The following is a 20,726-nucleotide window of genomic DNA, read 5'->3' as shown; positions in this document are numbered from 1 at the left end:
ACCTTAAGATAGCTTTGTATGGATAAGAAAAAAAGAGGTACAACTTGGGAAACTGGTTAAAATCTTTGTTGTCGTGCAGCGGACTAAATCTTTTGATCCAGATAATTACAAGAGTCTTAAAGGATTCCACAAATACTTTCAGAACAGTAAGTGTTGTTAAAAGACCTAGGTTTTTCAAAGATCACCAGGTATTTTTTTATGGGAAGATCTGATATTTAACCGAGATCTTGTTTCTTTTCTGGTTGGCTGTTGTGTAGTCCACAGAGAGATCAGAGAGCGAGGAGTGAACTTCATCAGAGAGCTCGTGAAGAAGATCCTCATAATCATAGCACGACCTGCTCGACTGCTGGAATGTCTGGTATGTTTCATGTATCACTAATCTAAAATATACTGTATATATACCCTTATTAGTGTGCTACACATCTTTTGCATTTGATTTTTGAATATAAGTCCCATCTTCTAGAGACTGTTACTCAATAGGATAGTTAATTGTTGGTGCAAAGTGGTTCATTATAAGCACTTGCCCTGGAGTGTATCTCATCATGTATCACAAGGTTAAAGTGGCTATTGTCAACCTTTTTATAATGACAATATATCAAATGACAGTGTGAAAACAATGAGACAATGTGAAATGGGCCACTCATAGTGTTGAATGTACAGACAATTATCGCCAGAATCTGAAGCTCGCCTCGGCTTTATGGGACTTGATAGTGAGTTTCAGCTCATTGTTTAGGTGTCTGACCTCAACTTTGTTTTTGGTCAGTCTCACGGCACTCATCTACTTTGTTTTTGGCTCTAAAAACACACTGTACACTACCTGCTCAGCACCAAACAACAGACAAGTTAGAAACAAGCGTTTAACACATAAAAAGAGTTGATAGAGAACAAAAACAGAGCTCAAAGAAGATGAATGGTAGACAATGACCAGAAACAGGACTCCAAATGAATGCTAATGTTGCTCTGTAACTGCTGGATGTGTAAATAGACTGTTTGCTAACATGTTCGCCATATTACAAGGTACAAGGTTGTTTATTAGTCATTATACAGCACAAGGCTGCATAACGAAACAAAATTTGTAGTTCCTTCGTGCTACACAACACAACATATAATTAAGTGTAGGCCTATATCAAAATATGGTAACGTATAACATAAAATAAAACAATACAGTTATTTATATACATATGTACAGACCTGTATACACCCTGAAGATTGAAGTGCATTTTTTGAATTTGCATGGGGTGAACGTAAACAGCAGCGACCAGATGAAAGTATGAAAGTTTCATCTTCACAATAAACATTTGGGAAACAGAGTTAATCTTGACTGCGTTTGTGTACCAAGCATCATCGATGTTAAACAGTCTTGTGCTGGCAGCTTGGAACATGGACCACATGTTGATCCCGATGTTGATGCTGGGGCAGGTCTCTGTAACGATGTGGGCACAACGGTCTCTGAATTCCGTTGCTTAGTCAATATCAGTCCCATTTTGTCCAGAGTAGCTCTTTAGGAGCAGAATTAAGTCCAAGCTGGGCCAGCATGGCTCTTCTCCTGGCTGTCTTTCCTCTCCTCTGAGCGATCACCGCAGCCGCTGTGGTGCCTGGGCCGGATGAATTGTGGTCTGCTGCTCTATCAACTTAGATGTTAACAACTCTGCTGCCCACAAGTGGCCCAAAAAATCTGTCATTGCATGTTTCAATAGAAATAGAAGAAAAAGTTGTACATTTTGTGGCTGCTTTTAAAGAGGAAGTGTATAAATGTGATCTTAATAATAATATCCATAAAAATGTGCATTGTCTTCTTAAACATTGTTCATGCACTAAAATGTGTCTTCTGCTGTGTCTCCAGGAGTTTGACCCAGAGGAATTTTACCACCTTTTGGAGGCCGCTGAAGGACACGCTAAAGAGGGTCAGGGTATCAAAACGGACATCCCTCGTTACATCATCAGTCAGCTGGGACTCACAAGAGATCCTCTGGAAGGTACAGGAAAGACTCATCAACAGTGATAACACAATACAAACAACTCTGTTTATAACGGCTAGCACTCTTTAGCAAATAGGATAACGGAATGAAATTACATTAATGATATAATATGGAGAAAAGTTATTCCACTTTTAATGCGTTTCAGTGTTCTTTGTGTTTTTCATCATTGCTGGGGCAACAAATAATGGTTATCTAATTTCTTTGTCTTTAGGAAAAAGAAGTATCTTATCTTCTATAATTCCAGAAGTGTATTACAGTTCTTGCTTCTTCAGTATTATGTTGGGATGTGCTAAATATGACCAAATTGAATGTTGTGCTTAGGCTGTAAAGGAGAAAGAATTTGAAAGAATTTAGCCATGGAAGGGCCTAACAAAGACACTCTTGACTAATGTCCCCTCTTGAACAGACTGTCTTTCTAATGACCCTGTCTCTCCAGATTCAGTAACAAACAACATTCATTATGACTAATTAGAAAGGAATGGCCTCCCTGCAGACCTTATACAGATACAGGCAGGCTGGCCCATCAGCCAATCTCTCCCTTCATTTCCCCCGAGTGTCTCCTGTGTTTCATTTGCCCAGTGCTTTGTGTGCCTGAAGCAAACCTACAAGGGAGGACAGATGCTAAATAGCAGTGAAAATGTGTTTACAGGCTCTCTAGGGACAAGGCAAACACCCCCCTGTGAAATCACACATGGACTTGGGCATGGTTGCACACAAATGCACACTCGCAGAAGAACTGTAAAAGATGCAAGGTGCTTTATAATGAGCAATTGTTCTGGAGTGGTGATTTTCAAAATGGGTGTTAGACATGTGTTTGTGTTGCCAAATTTGATTTCCGCCCCATTTAGTCTCGATTCAGATTATCTTGGAGTCAGCACCTCAAACCTAATAGGTGAATAAAGGCTACAGTCTGCTGTTTTTTATTTGTTTATAGGACCTGATTTCTCAGCATTTAGGTTACCTTTGTTTCAAAGCTGCACTGCAGAACATGTTCATGGGCTTCACATGAAGTTGTAGATTTATCAAAAAAACTAAAAGATATTTTTTACTTTTAAACTGCTGCATCTCTGCTTCTTATTTTTTTTAATTGCATCTGTTTTCTCTGTAGAAATTGCTCAGCTGACCAGCTGTGACAGTGGGATTGCAGAAACCCCAGAAACAGATGACTCTGTAAGCACAGAAATTGATTATTGTATTGATTTACTCAATCTTTACCGCAGGTGTAACAGCAGAGTACAGATTTTATCTTTTTGATTTGTTTTATTATTTGTCTCTCTCTTCTTTCCCTCAGTCTCAGAGCCTCAGCACATCCTTGCGGTCCCGGCGTAAACCCTGTGAATTAGACTTTGAGATGACAAAACTCATCAGCAATGGTGCCTATGGGTAAGGACATCTTATTCTATGCCAGGTTATATAATCTCTGATCATAGATGCTTTCTTACAGACCCAACAAGGAAACCATTCACAATTTAATTTAGAACTGACTTTAACGTTTCCTGTTTTCACTTTACTTTGCATATTTCTTGCTTTTACCGCTTTACACAAACAGTTGACAATTAAAAAGATTTAATGATCAACCCCAAATTTGATTTGATTGTTCTTAAGAGTGGATCAGATCTTTCCCCAGCTGACTCTAAACTGTTTATTCCACAGAGCTGTTTATCTGGTTCGGCACAAGGAAACGAAGCAGCGGTTTGCCATGAAAAAGATCAACAAGCAGAACCTGATTTTGAGGAATCAGATACAACAGGCCTTTGTGGAGAGAGACATCCTTACCTTTGCTGAGAACCCTTTTGTGGTCTCTATGTATTGCTCCTTTGAGACACGGCGGCACCTGTGCATGGTCATGGAATATGTCGAAGGTCAGCAGCTAGATTTTTTTAGTGCATAGTGCTGCGAACAATGTCTCCTGTGTGCTATCTCAAGCACATCTGTAACCATCACTTCATTGATCTTAACAGGTGGAGACTGTGCTACCCTTTTGAAGAACATGGGGCCCCTGCCTGTGGATATGGCCAGGATGTACTTTGCAGAGACTGTACTGGCTCTGGAGTATCTCCACAATTATGGCATCGTCCACAGGGACCTCAAACCAGACAAGTGAGACTTCACAAATGTTAAAGAGGCCATAATCAGTATTTTTATATTAACAATGACAGCTCATAGTAATGCACCATCAGATAATTATCACCCAACTCTGCAGTTCCCTACAGCTCTACTGTAGTGTCTTCACTACACGCTAGCTGCTCAACAACAAAGGGCAGACAGACAAAGTTAGCAGCTACCTGGTGAACATAATGAAGCATTTTAATTAGAGTTGGAATTCATTAAAGGATAGCCCCGTTGAGATATATATAAAATATATATATATATTGCAGGATAAATTTCCTTCAGACGTTGTTTTATGTTGATCTGTCAGTAATAATATAGCATATCAGTTATTTTACTTTTGGTACTTTTAAGTAAATTTACCTTAATGTGTGTTAACTTGTACTTGAAATGCTGAATGCAGTAGTTTTACTAGTTTTAATTGTGTACTTTACTTTTTACATTGTGATGCATTGCGAAATATTTTCAACCTCAAAAAGGGGTCGGACTGTCAGAAAGGTTAAGAATCCCTGACCCAGACGTTTGCTGACTGTTACAAAAATCTGTGTTTTTGTTATCACAATTTATTGTAATTTTACAATTGCTTCCGTCTTCCTCACAGTTTGCTGGTTACATCAATGGGACACATAAAGCTGACAGATTTTGGGTTGTCCAAAGTTGGGCTGATGAACATGACCACTAACCTGTATGAGGGACATATAGAGAAAGATGCCAGGGAGTTCTCTGATAAGCAGGTGAGTCTTATTTATTTAAATATAGTAATGGACAGTTTGGACAACATCATGTTTAGAATATTTATTGTTTGTTTTTTTCTGTACAGGTATGTGGAACCCCAGAGTATATTGCACCAGAGGTGATCCTAAGACAAGGATATGGGAAGCCGGTGGACTGGTGGGCTATGGGCATCATCCTCTACGAGTTCCTAGTTGGCTGTGTGCCTTTTTTTGGAGACACACCAGAGCAGCTGTTTGGACAGGTCATCAGTGGTCAGTGTTACCTCCCTTTTTTCTCAGATGATAATTAAAGACAAAGTTGATGAGATATCCTTTCTGTGATCTCTGCTGCAGGAAATTATGTGATGTTTGTATTTAAAGATGAAAATAAACTGTATTTATTTATTTATTTGTCAGTTTATTTTATTATAACATTTTACTAGACACAATTTTCTGCTGCTGGAGGTGATTTAAGCAAAGTGTCACAGCATCTGGTGTGTGGATTCTGTTGAGCACATCAGGAGAAATTCCCAAACCTCATTCAGATATGAAATTAAACATTTAAATAGTGACCACATGGAATTAGTCAGTGTGCATATTTCTCAATATATTGAAGACTGAGATTTCCCTGAGGACCAGGAGCGAAACAGATGGCAGTAAGTGGATTCAGCTTGACTTTAGACCACAAGTAAAGTTTTAATATTATATGATGTACTCATATAGTCTTACGGTGACAGCAGAACAGAGAAAATCTTTTATCTCATCGGTGTTGTGGCTCAGATGAATTGCGTTATTTGGAGTTGTTGGATAACAGCCTCTGTCTGTGGCATGGAAATGAATGGCCCGCCATGACTGATTTGGTATGCTCTCAATCAAACTGTACCAAGCCTCTGAGAGTGACTGTTAATTAAAGAGGCCTGAACACACTGAATGCATGCCACCGTGGCCTTAGGCCGCACATACATATTCATAGCTCCCCTCCCAAATTTGATTAAAATGGGGGACAAACTGTGCATAGAGCAGACAATCAGCATGGCACAGACAGGCTTTTGCTCCCCTTTTCATTGCTTATCCATGAGGCTTTTCACTAAAAGCTAGAGCATATGTAAATTGTCTCATTCAACATTATGCTTACATCGTGGAACTTACTTTGTTTTGTCTGACTTTGCTGGTGAAGCTATTTTAAAAGGGAGAGAAAGGTGTCTCAAATATCAGCCTTAGTAGGTCACAATCCTTTTTATACACAGTCTGTGGTCCCAATTAGGTGAAAGAAGTCCTCAGGACAAGACAAAATGTCCAATTCAATAGTAAAATATAAACATTCTTACATACCTTTTGCTTGTACTGATAATCTTATTGTTCTTATAGACAGGTTTCCCGTTTACAAACAATCAAAGATGCAAGTGCAGCGTTGGGGCAGAAGACTTATTGTCACATGGTAGCTTATATGTGGACACATTGAGCATTTAGAGATCAAAAACATGCGGTGAAAACAGTTAGATTATTGTGTAGAAAGAACTTTATATGTGGCATCTTCTCACCTGCTGTTTACCTACTGAAAACGTTAATATAATATTCTGGAATTAAAAATCTTTGACATCAGCATGTCCAAAAATCCTGCTGTTTATCGTCAAAATATACCAATAGATACATGCTACATGTGTTACTTGAGTTCAGAACCTCATAATAGATGCCTGCAATATATACAGGCAAAGCCTCAGTAATAAGAAACAGTATCAATACAGAAGTAGCAGTCACAAAACTCTAACTTAAACTCACTTCAGATCACCATACAGACATTTGCTAATCTCAGCTAACAGGATGTTTCCCTCTCAGGAGACTGTCCATTCATTTTGCAATTCATGCAGTTTAAGGTATTATAGCATCTTCTTATTTTGATCTCCTCTTTGTTTTTTTACTCCTTCTGTTACATGGTAACACATGATGTTGCTCAGAGACATATCTACATATTATCTGAGAAAAACCTGGTGTTTCCAACTTCAAAACCACATCTTACTAATATAAAGCAACTGAGCTTCATGGGCTTCTTCTTGTATGTGGTGTATTTCTGATCAATGTGATTGCATGTGTTCTGTTTCCAGACGAGATCAACTGGCCTGAGGGAGAGGATGCGCCACCTCCTGACGCTCAGGAGCTCATCACCTTGCTGCTCAGACAGAATCCTCTGGAAAGGATGGGAACAGGTACAAACACAAAGAGCATATAAACTGTGGCACAGCCAGCAACTCGGTTAGGCCTAGACGGTCACAGCAGGGCATCATAAATTCTCATGTGACCGTTAGTGCAACATCAGCACCACTCATTATTCCAAGTCACCGGAGAAGAAATTGAGGTCATCCAACAGCAGAGCAGTTTATCCTGTGGCCTCCTCACCTCTTCCCTTTGATCAATTGCAATTATTTACTTGCCAGTCTATGAATCTAGTTCTGTGCATTATCAGGCGCTAAGAGTGTGTAGATCTGTAAAAGTGGCCACGACCTGAGACAAAGGCTTTTAATCAGAGGGATGCATGTTGCCGGTTCAGTCCGGGGACAGCTGGACCTAATTGTTCATCTACATCTGTCCCCGCCAGGCTGCTACTCACAAATGCTCCTGCTATTCCACGAAAGGTCACAGGCAGGATATTGTACTGCATAATTAATGGTCATGTTATCGGTTTGGCCTGCAGCCACTAGGGAAAAGGAAAACATAGCGTAAGCGTTTCTTCACCTCCTGTGTCTAACCAAACCATTCATTGTCACTACCCAGTGTTTTATGTGTGTGTTTTCTTCACAAGCAGTTTTCACATTTGTCCTAAAAATTGTATTTAAACTAGTTATTCATTTGTATTTATTCCATCTGCAGGTGGAGCTGCTGAAGTGAAGCAGCATCAGTTTTTTCACAACCTGGACTGGAACAGCCTGCTGAGGCAGAAGGCTGAGTTTATTCCTCAGCTGGAGTCTGAAGATGACACCAGCTACTTTGACAGTGAGTTATCCAACACTATAGAAAATAGAAAAACAGTTTTACTCAAAAATCTTTCAGTCAAGTTTTTTTTTTACAATGTATTATTATTTATTTACATGCAACCATAGCGGATAAACATCCGTAGAGCTGCTTAGAAGTCATGGAGAAGATACACTCCAGATAACTTACAATCTCGCCTCACAGTCATTTGGAAGTTTTTGTCAGTATCCACAGTATAGTGTTGCAAAGTGGGAGGAGCTACTGATTCTATAAATAAAGTCCCCTTTTTCCCATATATAATGTTAACTGAAGCACTTCTACGGCTTGGATCGGCATGAAACTCTCCCACTTAATCATCAGTATAAAATAAAACTGTTTATAACTGTTTATAACTGCAATAAAAAGCACCTGGAATCTAAACGTCTCATCATTCCCAGCTCGCTCTGAGAGATACCATCACCTGGAGACCGAGGAAGAAGATACAAATGATGAAGACTTCAATGTGGAGCTGCGGCAGTTCTCCTCTTGTTCTCACAGATTCTCTAAGGTGTGTCCTTAATCTCCTCCCTCGAATGTCTCTACTCTCAGACTAACACATGTGCATCATCATTACTGCCAAAGATGTTAGTAATGTAAATGAGTTAATGCCCTCATCTGTCGTGCTCTTTTTCTCATGGGAAACATGAGCACTTTGTATTTTGTATGGTAATGTGTGTCCCCCACGCTCTCCTTTACCCCTACAGTATTAAACGTAGATTTCGGCTTTGCATATATTTTCCGCTTGCAAATCAGATGTGGGATTTTTTGGGGGTTTTTTTGTAGTGTGGAACACAATACACAAAACATTCATACAAGCTGGGAGTCATTGTTGTGCTGCATTGCAGTATGCTCCCCTCTCACATCAAAACAAAGCTTTACAGTGTCTCTAAAAGCAGCGGGGTGTGTCAGAGGAAGTGTTGAGCTACTCTAAAGCTTTTCCTAAACTGCACCTAAACTCCATGTTTGTAAGACACGATGAACACCGCACAGTGTTTCTGGTGTCCACCTCATTATAAATTAAAAAGCCTTGTGTGTAAATGTAAGGTTACACTGATTATTACCATCTTACCATCTCTTGCTATCAGTACAAGATCTTACACTGAACCGTGCAATGCGTGTTTTCAAACAGAATTTAGCATTTATAGCCTGCAAGTGAATTATTGTTTCTATGTGGTTGTCAGGTTTACAGCAGCCTAGATTTGTCCCGTGGGCACCTGGAAGAGAAGGGAGAGACGGAGGAGAAGAAGAGTGAGAGCCCACTGACTGTTGACTCTCTCAGCTGGACGCCAGACTTTGCTGAAATGTATGTTCGCCTCCATCCTTGAATCAAGATTAGAACTCAAGTTCATTAAACCTCGTCACATAACCACAGTATTGTAGTATGTAGCAGATGTTTAAATATTCAGTTCTGTGCTTAGTGCTTGAATTCGGATATCATATTCAACGTAAGATGAAAAGATCTTTTTATTAACAGACAGAAACGGTAACAGAAATGTTTTTGTTTTTCTTTTGGGATGTGGCCACTGCTGGTTACAAAAAGAAATTTGATGTGTACTTGAAGAAGTTGAAGTCATCATTAACTTAAGTCAGAGTACCAGTATATTAATGTAAAAATACTTCAAAAGTCCTGCATACCAAATCCTACTTACAGAGGTATTATCAGTACTTAAAATATGAAATAAAATTACTCTTTCTGCAGAAAATTGCCCCTGTGACATTTTAAGATTGTTCATATTGATCCATCAGTATTGATGTCAGCAGCATTTCAGTGTTGTAGCCAAGGGAGAGCTATTTTTAACCACTTTATATAAAGTTAGGTTAGATATGTAGTCAGTCACAAATCTTTTTTTTTCTTTTGTCTTATCTAAATTAGCTTTTATTTGTAAAATATCATCAATCATTAGACTTCATTAGAAGTTTATAGGGAAAATCTCTATTTTATTGAACTTCTAACATCTCATAGACCTCTGTTATTAGTTCATAACATTAAAATATACAGTATATTCTAAGAACATTTGGCTGTTACAGGGAGTGAGAATCTGTTCTCTCTTTCCACCAGGCCGTCGCTGTCCCACTCGACAGACACTGACAGTGTGAATCAGGGCCCTCGTCCCAACTTGTTACCAAAGTTTGCCATCTCAGCAGAGAGTGAAGGAGACGAGACCTCGGGCCTCGGAGATCCCAGCAAGGCCTCCTTCTCCATTGGAGAGCTCCCGCAGGATGAACCTGACGCTACCACTCCAGGCAGCACCCACAGCGGAGCCACGCTCTCTGGTACAAAATATCAATTTTCATATTATACAACTATATAATATATGTTTCCAATCTACACTTACAAATGCTCCATAGCTAGCAGTAGTTTAATTTTAATTTAATTTTACCACGGAGTCATAGAACAACCTTGATGATGTTTGGGAAATTACTTTTTGAATGTTCTTGCTTGCTTTAGCTTATTATGTTACACCTGAGGACTAGTATAGATGATCATGTCTATATTGATTACCTTGTTTTATTTTGACTATTTTTTTGTCATGCTACTTGTTTGAAATATACTTGCTTGCCAAGAGTTGGAGGAGAGATTGATACCACTCTCATATCTATACCCTAAATATATGACTCCATGAAATGTCTGTGTCTTCTCAAGTCAAGAATATTTAATTCCACGTAAGCCGTTTCTCCCTGTTTCCAGTCTTTGTGCTAAGTTGCGCTTCATATTTGACAGACAGAAATGAGACAGAAATGTTTTATCAATCTAACTCTAGGCAAGAAAGTAAATAAACATGTATCCAAAAAGGATGAACTTTTGTTTTAAGAATGGAAAATTATTATTAATCAGAGCATGTAAAAAGTCAAATTCAAATGTGTTTCTTCATTTATCCATCAGAATCCATCCATTTTCCCTGCAGCAAGCACTGCTAAATGATAACGTCTGCACATTCTCATCTTTTGTAACAATTAGGAAGTTTCTCAGAACATCTGGACCAATTGACACCCAGAGGTGAGGGGGTGGAGAGCCCTGACAGTACCAGTCACACCTCCGCAGAGCAGGGGGCTCAAATCACTTCTCTGCGGCCTGAGAGTGCTGCAGAGAAGACCGGAGCTGTGGCAAAAGTCCCAAAATCTGTCTCAACTGGAGCCCTTTCCCTTATGATCCCTGGGGGTAAGTGGAAGAACACACATTCACGCACAAGAAGAAGCATACCCTGACTCAAAAATTTGATCTGAACCAGTTCGTAGAAGGATGAAGTATGTCAGAGCAATAACGTGTCAAGAATTACAATAAGAGCAACAGACTGAACAAATATTGTGAAAGAGATGAAAGCACACTATAGATCTGTGCGAAATTGGCCTAGCATGGCACCTGCTGTGAGATCCATTTTACAGAGTGGCTGCGGGCAAGGAGCCGAGTACAAGCCGCTAACAAGGAAAGTAAGCAGGCAGGGCCAGAAGCAAGAGGTCGTCACTGGTGGGAGAGAGAAAATCCAATTAGTTTCACCCACAGCAGGAGCAGAATGAACCAGGATAGCAACACCTCACTACTGGCTCGAGGGCCAGTCAAAGTCTGATTGATTAAATAAAAGGATCTGCTCAGGTGGTGATTATCTCTTATTTTTCCAGATATCTTTGGGGTGTCTCCGCTGGCCAGCCCCCTATCTCCTTACTCCCTCTCCTCAGACCCTTCTTCTAGGGACTCCTCTCCAAGCCGAGACTCCTCCCTCTGTACCACCAGCACACGGCAGCCTGTCGTCATCCACAGCTCAGGGAAGAAGTTCGGCTTCACACTGAGAGCAATCCGGGTGTACGCTTGTGACGGTGACATCTACACCGTCTACCACATGGTCTGGGTAAGGGCTATGTGTGCCTGTAGAAGATATATTGTGTTTTAAATTATTATAAGTCAGCTAATGGTAAAGTTGCTTTGACACTTTATTGATTTGCCCATGTAGTTTAGGCCGGTGTGAAAGCTATCAATTGAATCATTGTGTAGATAAATCGATAACCGAATTAAATGTGTGTGTGGGGGGGGGTTCTCGTTCCCCTTCCAATGTCAGTCTGGTCTCGTGCAGTTCGTGCAATTTGTCGCTTGTGGTGTTAAAGCAAAGCAGGCCAATTTTATGGTAGCAGATATGTGATGTTTGCATGAATTCAGAAGCTATACTATAATAAATCCATCAAATCCATCTGCTTATTTGTGACGCGATGTATAGCCTATGTTGTTACAAGCTCATTATGTACATGCACCACGTGAGGGTGGGAATTTTCCCCTCAACAATCCGAAAGTGTAAAGGACTTAGAATGGAGCTGGGTCAGACTTATTATTTTAGCACTTCCCAAATAAAAAGTGAGTGAAATCAGGGAAACGCACGGTAACTATTTTTACTACTTTTTTTGTCAGATGCATTTGTTTGATGCAAGAGGAGAGGCAATCAATCAGTGATTCACCTGTTAGTCCATATGAGTATTTTATACAGCTCTTTGTTTCTAATAAGAAAGTTTGAGGTCAAACCAAATGAACCAAAGTACAGGTATGAAATCACCCTTAAACTTCCAGAGAGCTGGAAAGAAAAATATATGATGATGATGATAATAATAAATTTCGCTCGTGTCTGTTAATCAGAATGTAGAAGATGGTGGGCCTGCACATAAAGCAGGACTCAAAGCTGGAGACCTCATTACTCATGTGAACGGAGAACCAGTTCATGGTCTTGTCCACACTGAAGTGGTGGAGCTCCTGCTCAAGGTAAAAGAGAATGTATGTGTTTCTTTAAACTGCAGCTATTCAAATGTTTAATGATTTTATTTCATCTTCTTCTGTAAGCATCTTCTACATACAATAATAGTAATACACTGATCTAACCCTGACTGCAATCTCAGATTAAGTTTTTTTTGTTGTTTGTTTTGTTTCTTAACAGTAGTGTATAAATAATAATGTAATTTTGGAGAAATATGTCCTCAACAGTGTCCTTCCTTTTTCAGAGTGGTAGCAAAGTAGCCATCTCCACAACCCCCTTTGAAAATACTTCAATAAAAACTGGTCCAGCCAGGAGGAACAGCTATAGGAGCAAGATGGTCAGATGTGCCAAAAAGCCCAAGAAGGAGACACCAGAAAGGTACAAATATTCCACAGAAACTTGCATTGACGATGTGTAAATATAAAGGCTTTTTTCTTCCATGTTGCATGTGTTTTCTTTTGTTTTATTCCAGCTTTTGTACATCTTGCAAAGTAAATGTTATTTTATATTATTAGGTCCTTTTTTTAGCAGTCATTATCGATAGCTGTGTGGTTGTCTTGTTTTATTAAGGCTTTTAAAAATAGGGAATTTCAAATTGGTCTGGACTGATTTCTTTTTTCTTCATCACACTTTGCTTGTTTTCAGGCGGCGCTCCCTTTTCAGGCGCTTTGCCATGCAGCCCTCTCCTCTCCTGCACACAAGCCGCAGTTTCTCCTCCCTGAACCACTCCCTGTCATCTGGTGAGAGTCTCCCTGGCTCCCCTACCCACAGTCTCTCCCCTCGTTCCCCTACTGCCGCTTTCCGTCCCGCACCAGATTTCACCCAATCAGGTGGCGACTTTAACTTATTTTGAAGATTGCTTAAATTGTTATTCAGAATTTTTATATATATATCTCTATATCATCATTCAATTGCTGATGTCCATTTTTTGTCCTTTTAACTTCCAGGTGGCAACTCCTCCCAGAGTAGCTCTCCCAGCTCCAGCGCTCCAAATTCCCCTGCAGGCTCAGGCCACATTCGTCCAAGCACTCTCCACGGCCTCGGCCCCAAACTGCCAGGTCAAAGGCTTCGTCAGGGCCGCCGCAAGTCTGCTGGTAGCATTCCCCTTTCTCCTTTGGCTCGCACACCTTCACCCACCCCCCAGCCACCATCACCCCAGCGCTCACCCTCTCCCCTTCTTAGTGGGCATTCTGTTGCCATTTCCAAGACAACACAAGCCTTCCCAGTCAAGATCCATTCCCCACCCACAATTGTGCGCCACATTGCACGGCCCAAAAGTGCTGAGCCACCACGCTCACCCCTCCTAAAACGTGTCCAGTCTGAGGAAAAGCTGTCCCCCTCTTACACAGGAGATAAGAAGCATCTGTGTCCCAGAAAGCACAGCCTGGAAGTCACCCAGGAGGAGGTGCAGGATGAGGAACTGAGGCTTGGGGAGCGGGATTACACCATCTTGCAGAGTGTAGATGAAACGGCCTGCGAGCCACCTGCAATTACCCGTGTACGACCCGTTGAGCAGGGCTGCTTAAAGAGGCCCGTCAGCCGCAAGATGGGCCGGCAGGAGTCTGTCGAGGAGCTCGACAAGGAAAAGCTAAAGTCCAAGATGGTTGTGAAAAGACAAGAATGGTCAGAGAGGAGGGAGTCTTTACAGAAGCAAGATGCCCTGCGTGACTCTGACTCATCACCCTTGTGTGGTGATGACAGGGATGAAAGTCTTCTGACCAGGGGACAAAACAAAAGCAGCCCAGACTCTGGCCCCCTGGAGGCCAAAGCTGCTAGCACAACCCTTAAAGATGTGCTTTATAAGAAACTCAACACACGTGTCTCTGAGGGCATCACTGAAACATCTGGGAGCAGCGGTGACAGTGACGGAGGACTCAGATCAACTCTCTGCTCTACTCACCCAGACTGGCAGCACTCCAGACAGGGTAAAGATAATATGAAGACTGACAGATTGGACTTCAAAGCTCCCAACATCGAGTTCACCAGGAAAAGGCTGTCGTTTGAAGAACGAGACGACTGCATTTGTCGGTTATCTTCCGGCATCCATGAGAACATTCACTTCGGCTCCGCCAGATCTAAGAGCCTCCAGCTGGACACAGCCATGTCTCATGACCACATGAAGGCAGGTCTGGGAGGTGTTCACTCAAACCCTGAAGGTCTGGCCCCCAAGCTTTTCTGCGGCAGAGGAGAGAGCGCTGTGGAAAAACTCCAGCTCATCTCCTCTGCAGAGTCTTCACTTCGAAAGACATCATCTGAATATAAACTTGAAGGACGCCATGTCTCCTCTCTCAAACCTCTGGAGGGGACTCTGGATATTGGTCTGCTCTCAGGGCCCAGAGTCTCCAAAACAGAAACCTGTTTATCCAAGATGGCAGAAAACACAAGCGACACTGTTTCCATGAGCCCTCCAATTTGGCTCCAGACCCCTACCGAGAGACAAATAACCATCCCCCAGCTGAAAACTGCAGACAAACTGAAGAGCCCCTTGACTTGTTCCCCAAGCCCTGAAGCTGTTTCTTCTCTAAATAACATAGTTGCCTCCAAAGATCTGTCAAATAATGTAGCCACAGAGTTGAAAATCAGTACGAGTGGTGAGAAAACACAGGACAGACATAGTGAGTCATTAAAGGCTCAAAGCAGCAAAGTGGAGGCCTCAACCTTTGTTGTTAAACAAGAGAGCAGAACTGTTATGAAGTCCAGTTCACCACTGGCTCATGAACATAGAGCCCCTCGACACAGCTCCCACTTCTCCTCCTGTGGAAAAACACCCTCCATACGGGAAGTCAGCAATGAAGATCAGGAGGATGAAGTGGAGCAGGAAGAAATTACACCACACACTACATCACAAAATACTGGCAGCTCCCAGACAGTAGTCTCTTTGACTTCAGCAAAGCAGGAGGTAGACATAAAAACTGTGGCGACTCAGGCTACGGCTGCCAGTGAGCCATTACCTGTGTCACTGAAGCAGAGTATAAACTGTGGTGTGGATGCAGGTCTGCGTCAGAGCTGCGAGAAAAAAGCAGCTACTGCACAGAACTCTAACATGACCTCTGTTTCTAAGGTGACTGTACAGAACAACTTTGCATCTGTACGCGTTCCCGAGAATGTTCTTTCAAAACAGCAGCCGCTGAACATCTGCTCTTCAAATCTAGAAGCGCAGGTTTCTATCACAACATCAGCATCTGGCTCTGCTCATGAAAATAAAACCTCCAGTTTAAAATCTGAAGGGGAGGACCGCTCAGAGAGATCTGTTATTAAGGACAGTGTACAATCTGACAGATTAGCTGTGAAAGGTGCTGGTGATACAGGCAGCTCGGGTTCTAAGAAGGATATCAACACATGTGTCACAAAGTCTAAACTGGAGGCAAACAAAAAAGTGGAGCAGAAGAGTGAAGTTTCTACAGAAAACACAGTCACCTCATTAAATGATGTGACAGAAGTCACACTGAGCACAAGTAAAAAGGATAAAACTGTGTCTGTCTGTGCAAAAGAGAGTTGTAGCATATTGCTGCAGAAAAATGAGGATCCCTTGTCAACAAAGACAAAGAATAAAGGCAGTGGGAAAGATTCAGAGCAGCTATCCAAAAACTATCAAGCTGAAAAAGCACAACAAAAATCACCTGATTCAGAATATTGCACCTCTAAAAAAGAAGAGCCTGTTGTCAGTGTGAAAGAAAAGACTGTGGTCCCTTCAGCCAAACAGAAATGTTCAGCTTCAGCAAATGAAAATGTTTCAAGTCCCAAAAGTAAGTCTAGGCCTGACCCACAACCTGTAGCACACACCGCTGTGAAGACAGAGAAGGAAACAAAAACACTTGAAGTGAAATCTCACAGTACAGCTCCTCCTGTCCCAGTAGTGAAGGGCAGTCCAAATTCAAAACAGACAGATCTGTCTAAACAATCTGTGCTCTCTCCATCAGACATCCAAGTAACCCATGACTCTAAATGGAAAGAAACTTCGTTGCCATCCGCTGGGGTCGATGTAAAACATGAGGTATTGGTGAAACATTTGCCCGCTCTTGCTGAGATGAAGCAAAGAGAAACCCAGCCCAAAAGCTCTGTAGCAACCTCAGCTCATATAGTAAAAGAAAACGCAGACTCAAAGCCAAAATCTCTCTCTCCTAAAACTGTCCCGTCATCATCTACTGTTAAGACCTCTGTAGCTCCAACACCAGTTATTAAACAAAGCATTGATGCCAAGCATAAAGACGCACCATCCAAAAACCAAGTCCCAGTCGCTAAAAACCAGCATGACTCAAAACCAAAACACGTTGCTTCACCTCTTACTGCACCTCAACATCAGCTGCCTTCAGATGTTCCCTCCCAGCCTGATCCACCACCAGTGCTGCCAAAACCTCCAGTGAAAAAAGAAACACATTCACCGGGCGGTGGAGCGGTCTCAAGCCGGATCTCCAGCTGCGCACCCCAGGAGACTGTAGCATCCAAGGAAGGCCCCAAGTCTGAAACTTATAAACCAGAGAGCCACAAGGGCCAAGAAACCAGAATCCCCACACCTGACAAACAGGTGTCCTTTAGCAAGAAGGAGCAGGCTGAGAGGAAGAAAAAGGAAACAGTTCAAGAGGTCACGTTTGCACAGAAAAACGCGAAAAGAGACGCCTCCAGAGCTTCTCCCTCTGCACTGAAAGACAGTTCAGACAAAGACACTGGCAGGTGCAAGCAGCAGCAGAAGGAGTCACCTCGTAGTTCTAACAAAAAGTGAAGTAGGAAGGGAAAATAGCAGCCGACGTCATCGCTTCAGAGAATCCAGATGTAATAAAATGTTTGAAATGGTTTGTGCAAATATCATCATGCCTTTTTTTGTGTTTGTTTGAGGACCGGGCAAGCTGTTAACCTGCTGATAGAGAGGTAGGTGTGTGGGCGTGTGTGTGTGTGTGTGTGTGTGTTAACTAGGATGACATACAACACATATATAAGTGTATCTAGGTCTGAATGTAGGCAATCATTTGCTGATTATTTCTGGTATTTTCTGAAGTTAGTACTTTACTTTTTACGTCAAGTGAATGTTTTGTTTCTGTTTATCGCAGAATGCTTTTGTGCAATCAGTATGTCAGGGGGCAGCAGGGAGTACGCCTTACAAAGGTTGTGATGTACTGTAGAGTCAGTGCCATAAATGATTTTGACTTGCACTCTTACTTGTAGACTCGGAGGATCTGATGTCCAAGTCTTTTAATGCAGTAGACCACACAGTTTTGCTCAGCAATTTAGCAGTTGGATCACTGTTCTGTTTAGTATAATCAGATTCTTTTTATTTTTGGCTTTGTGTAGTGGTGGGAATGCATGTCCTGTGCTTTTCCCCTAAAACTTAAAAATTAAAATGTATATCATTCTAGAAATCCTAAATTAGTTAAGGGGCCTTAGAATTATGGGAAATGAAACTTGCAGTTCTTAGCAAAGTGTGGTGTTTATTCACATTCCTCTGACATCTGTACATATATTTTTGATTTTTATGCAATAGGGTGTACATATGATAATACTGTAAAACAGGGAGACACGGGCTTACATTATTGTTTTTTGTATTATATGTATAGATTTTGCAGTGTCATTTGTTAAGAGTATCACGTTCTGCTTGATAACTGGTCCAACGTAAGCTACTGTGATGTATTTCGTCAAAGACGTCCTCTTCTTCGTGACTTTTCAAATGTTTTCACATGTTCCGAAATCAACTTGACAAGAGAGCGAGAGGGGTGGGGGAAGACATAAGGGGGTAACTGGGCTATTTCTAAAAATGTAGCATTATATAACAAAACTGTGAGGGCTGTCAGCGTTTCCCAAGAATGTCTATGTTGTCGATGATGTATTTGCTGGCTGACTACAGTTTGAAAAGTGATGACTGTGTAAAATATAAAATTTTGTGTTTTGATTAATGAGATGAACCAGGAAGTCTGCATATGTATGCCAATATGGATTTGGCCATCATCTCCAGATCTGCTCATGTCTGCGCAGAGTGATATAAGGTCAATAAGATAAGGCTCGACAGTGTTCACATTCACAGCGTTCACAAGTACACATGTCAAAGGACTCATAATGAGCAGCATCTGGCTTAAAGCTTCACCTCGGTAAAGATTTTAAATGAGGAATCCTTATTATTTGCATATCATAGTTCGTGTCCACAACATACATTTGATGTTAATGTGCAAATACTTTGTACTATACTTACAGGCTGTCATATATCCGCCTTCACTTCTGCAATTTGCTCGCGCACACACAAACACGTGTTACTCTACTGTAGATAAAATGCAAATCCTAAACGACAACCAGAAAGTAGGTTAGGACACTAAGTATGTAATGCAGTATTTGCTCTGTTGTGATGGCCATGTCAAAACAATAATCTTGTCTTCTGCATATACTCTATGTTGATGAGTCACAATGACTCAATTTAACATGGCACAGAATATACTTTATCTAAAAGTTATACTGTATCACTGAATGAAACCGTAACACGTGAGATTGATTGCAGAGATTTTAATGTTAAAAGAATCCGATGTTTACTTGCATTAGATATTAATGTCAATGTATTGCTAATGTATTCTGAGAGAACAAATGCACCTTAATGTTTGCCAATATTCAGTTCAAAGGGTGAGAAGAATTGTAAAATTGGAACTGAAAATGACTTCTCGCCCCAACTTCAGATTCAAATGAATCACTGAATTATATTTGAACAATTGAACTTGTGTTTCTTTCTCCCCACATTTTTTCTTTCCTGTGACTGACATTTAAATCCTCAAAGCACATTTAATGTTTGTTTACAAAGCATCATGGATGTATATTTTGTATATTGTTGATTTGCCAAATCTATGTTCTGTGTCACAAATAATGTTGTTTATAGTAGTGTGAGACTTTGCTCCCTTACTACCGGGATGTTTAATAAGAACATTTGTTTGTGCAGTAATCAATGTCTTTTCATGTCAGGTTCTTCTTTGTCTGCTTGTCTTTTCAGTTTTCTTTTTTTTTCTCTTCCTCTGTGCAAAACTAGTATTAGATGAACTTGCTTACGATGGTTTGTCTTTTAGAATATGTGCAATAAAAGTGTTTTGAGTTTTGTATTTTGCCCAAGGAAAGCTCTATGGATGTCATAGATGTTGTACATTAAAACAGATATTTATATACTTCTAATGTTGCGTAATACTAAAAATAAAATGAAATAATCAATTCATCTATTCCTCTTTTGATACATGGAATGACCTGCATAGATAGACAGTGCTAAGTTTTGTCACTTTATTGTACAAGTTCATAATTGTTGAATAATAACATAATTTCCTAAGACGTTTCCTGAATATGATATAATTTAGTACTAATTATATGGAAAATTTCAACTTAACTAAATAAACTAATTAGATGGTGTACAATTGTTACGCTTCCAATTAATTGCTGGTGTAACGAATAGAGCCTTCTAGTAATTGCACAGCAAGTAAGCTTGTTATTTACAAAACATCATTTACTTGGGTTCTGTCACACATATTCCTATTTTACTCATGATAAGCACCAAAATACACTGTTCTTCTCAGGAAACTTTGTTGGAAATTCCACACCTGGAAAATAAAGTGTTACCCAAAGACTGCCATTGTCCCCAAGCTTCGGTATCACCACAGACTTGAGATGTAAGATATGTTAGCGGTCTTCCATTGAAATATGAACCAGTCCGAGATTTCTAGAAGGTGCAGAGGGCCAATAGATGCATTATCTGCAAACCGCAGATAACATATCAAAAGAGATGTGCATATACTCAATTTATTTAAGATGCAAAAAGATTGCATCCACTTGTCTTCACAAGTGCAATTTATATTCAGAGACCCACAAAAAGGTGTGTACCTAACAGTGTTGTGCAGTGTAATACCAACAGGGGGCAGTATCCTCCCATCTGTGTGCTGGGGCGGCTACTGCTCAAATAGGTCCTCTATTGTGCAACATCCATTCAGTGGAGATCAGATGACTACTGTGGTGTAATAGAATGAATCTGATAAAGATGCATGTTTAAACTCCAAAGTTATACAGAATTTAAAGTAAAATTCAAAATATTTTGACTTTATGTTGTCCATGGGTAGAATTCATGCAATAATACACTTGCTTTCTGTTGAAACAAGAATATCTCCAATATCTTTGGTCTGATCGGATGAGCCTCGGAGGTATACACAGAGCTCATTAGGTCCTTCATCTTCCCACAGAAA

The 20,726-nt window shown here is 40.7% G+C and overlaps 1 protein-coding gene across 1 annotated transcript in view; it reads left to right on the top strand.

The window, feature by feature from the left end:
* The window catches only part of mast4 (microtubule associated serine/threonine kinase family member 4), a 92,814-nt gene extending 73,100 nt beyond the window's left edge, over window positions 1–19,714 (top strand). The window contains 20 exon segments of the mRNA XM_038734743.1: window positions 258–282; window positions 285–358; window positions 1,844–1,976; window positions 3,088–3,149; window positions 3,271–3,362; window positions 3,633–3,841; window positions 3,941–4,079; window positions 4,690–4,822; window positions 4,909–5,074; window positions 6,904–7,005; window positions 7,667–7,789; window positions 8,206–8,315; window positions 8,989–9,110; window positions 9,867–10,081; window positions 10,767–10,967; window positions 11,426–11,652; window positions 12,426–12,548; window positions 12,785–12,918; window positions 13,186–13,370; window positions 13,488–19,714. Coding sequence (XP_038590671.1) covers window positions 258–282; window positions 285–358; window positions 1,844–1,976; window positions 3,088–3,149; window positions 3,271–3,362; window positions 3,633–3,841; window positions 3,941–4,079; window positions 4,690–4,822; window positions 4,909–5,074; window positions 6,904–7,005; window positions 7,667–7,789; window positions 8,206–8,315; window positions 8,989–9,110; window positions 9,867–10,081; window positions 10,767–10,967; window positions 11,426–11,652; window positions 12,426–12,548; window positions 12,785–12,918; window positions 13,186–13,370; window positions 13,488–17,260 — 6,348 coding nt within the window. The 3' untranslated portion in view covers window positions 17,261–19,714.
* Window positions 19,715–20,726: the final 1,012 nt, after the last annotated feature.

The sequence above is a fragment of the Micropterus salmoides genome, unplaced genomic scaffold (genome assembly GCF_014851395.1).
Source record: "Micropterus salmoides isolate LMB-PRFRI ecotype aquatic unplaced genomic scaffold, ASM1485139v1 Ms_hic_scaffold_20, whole genome shotgun sequence".
NCBI lineage: Eukaryota > Metazoa > Chordata > Actinopteri > Centrarchiformes > Centrarchidae > Micropterus > Micropterus salmoides.
Note: the sequence above shows the minus strand (reverse complement) of the source record. Positions and strands in the feature narration are given on the sequence as shown.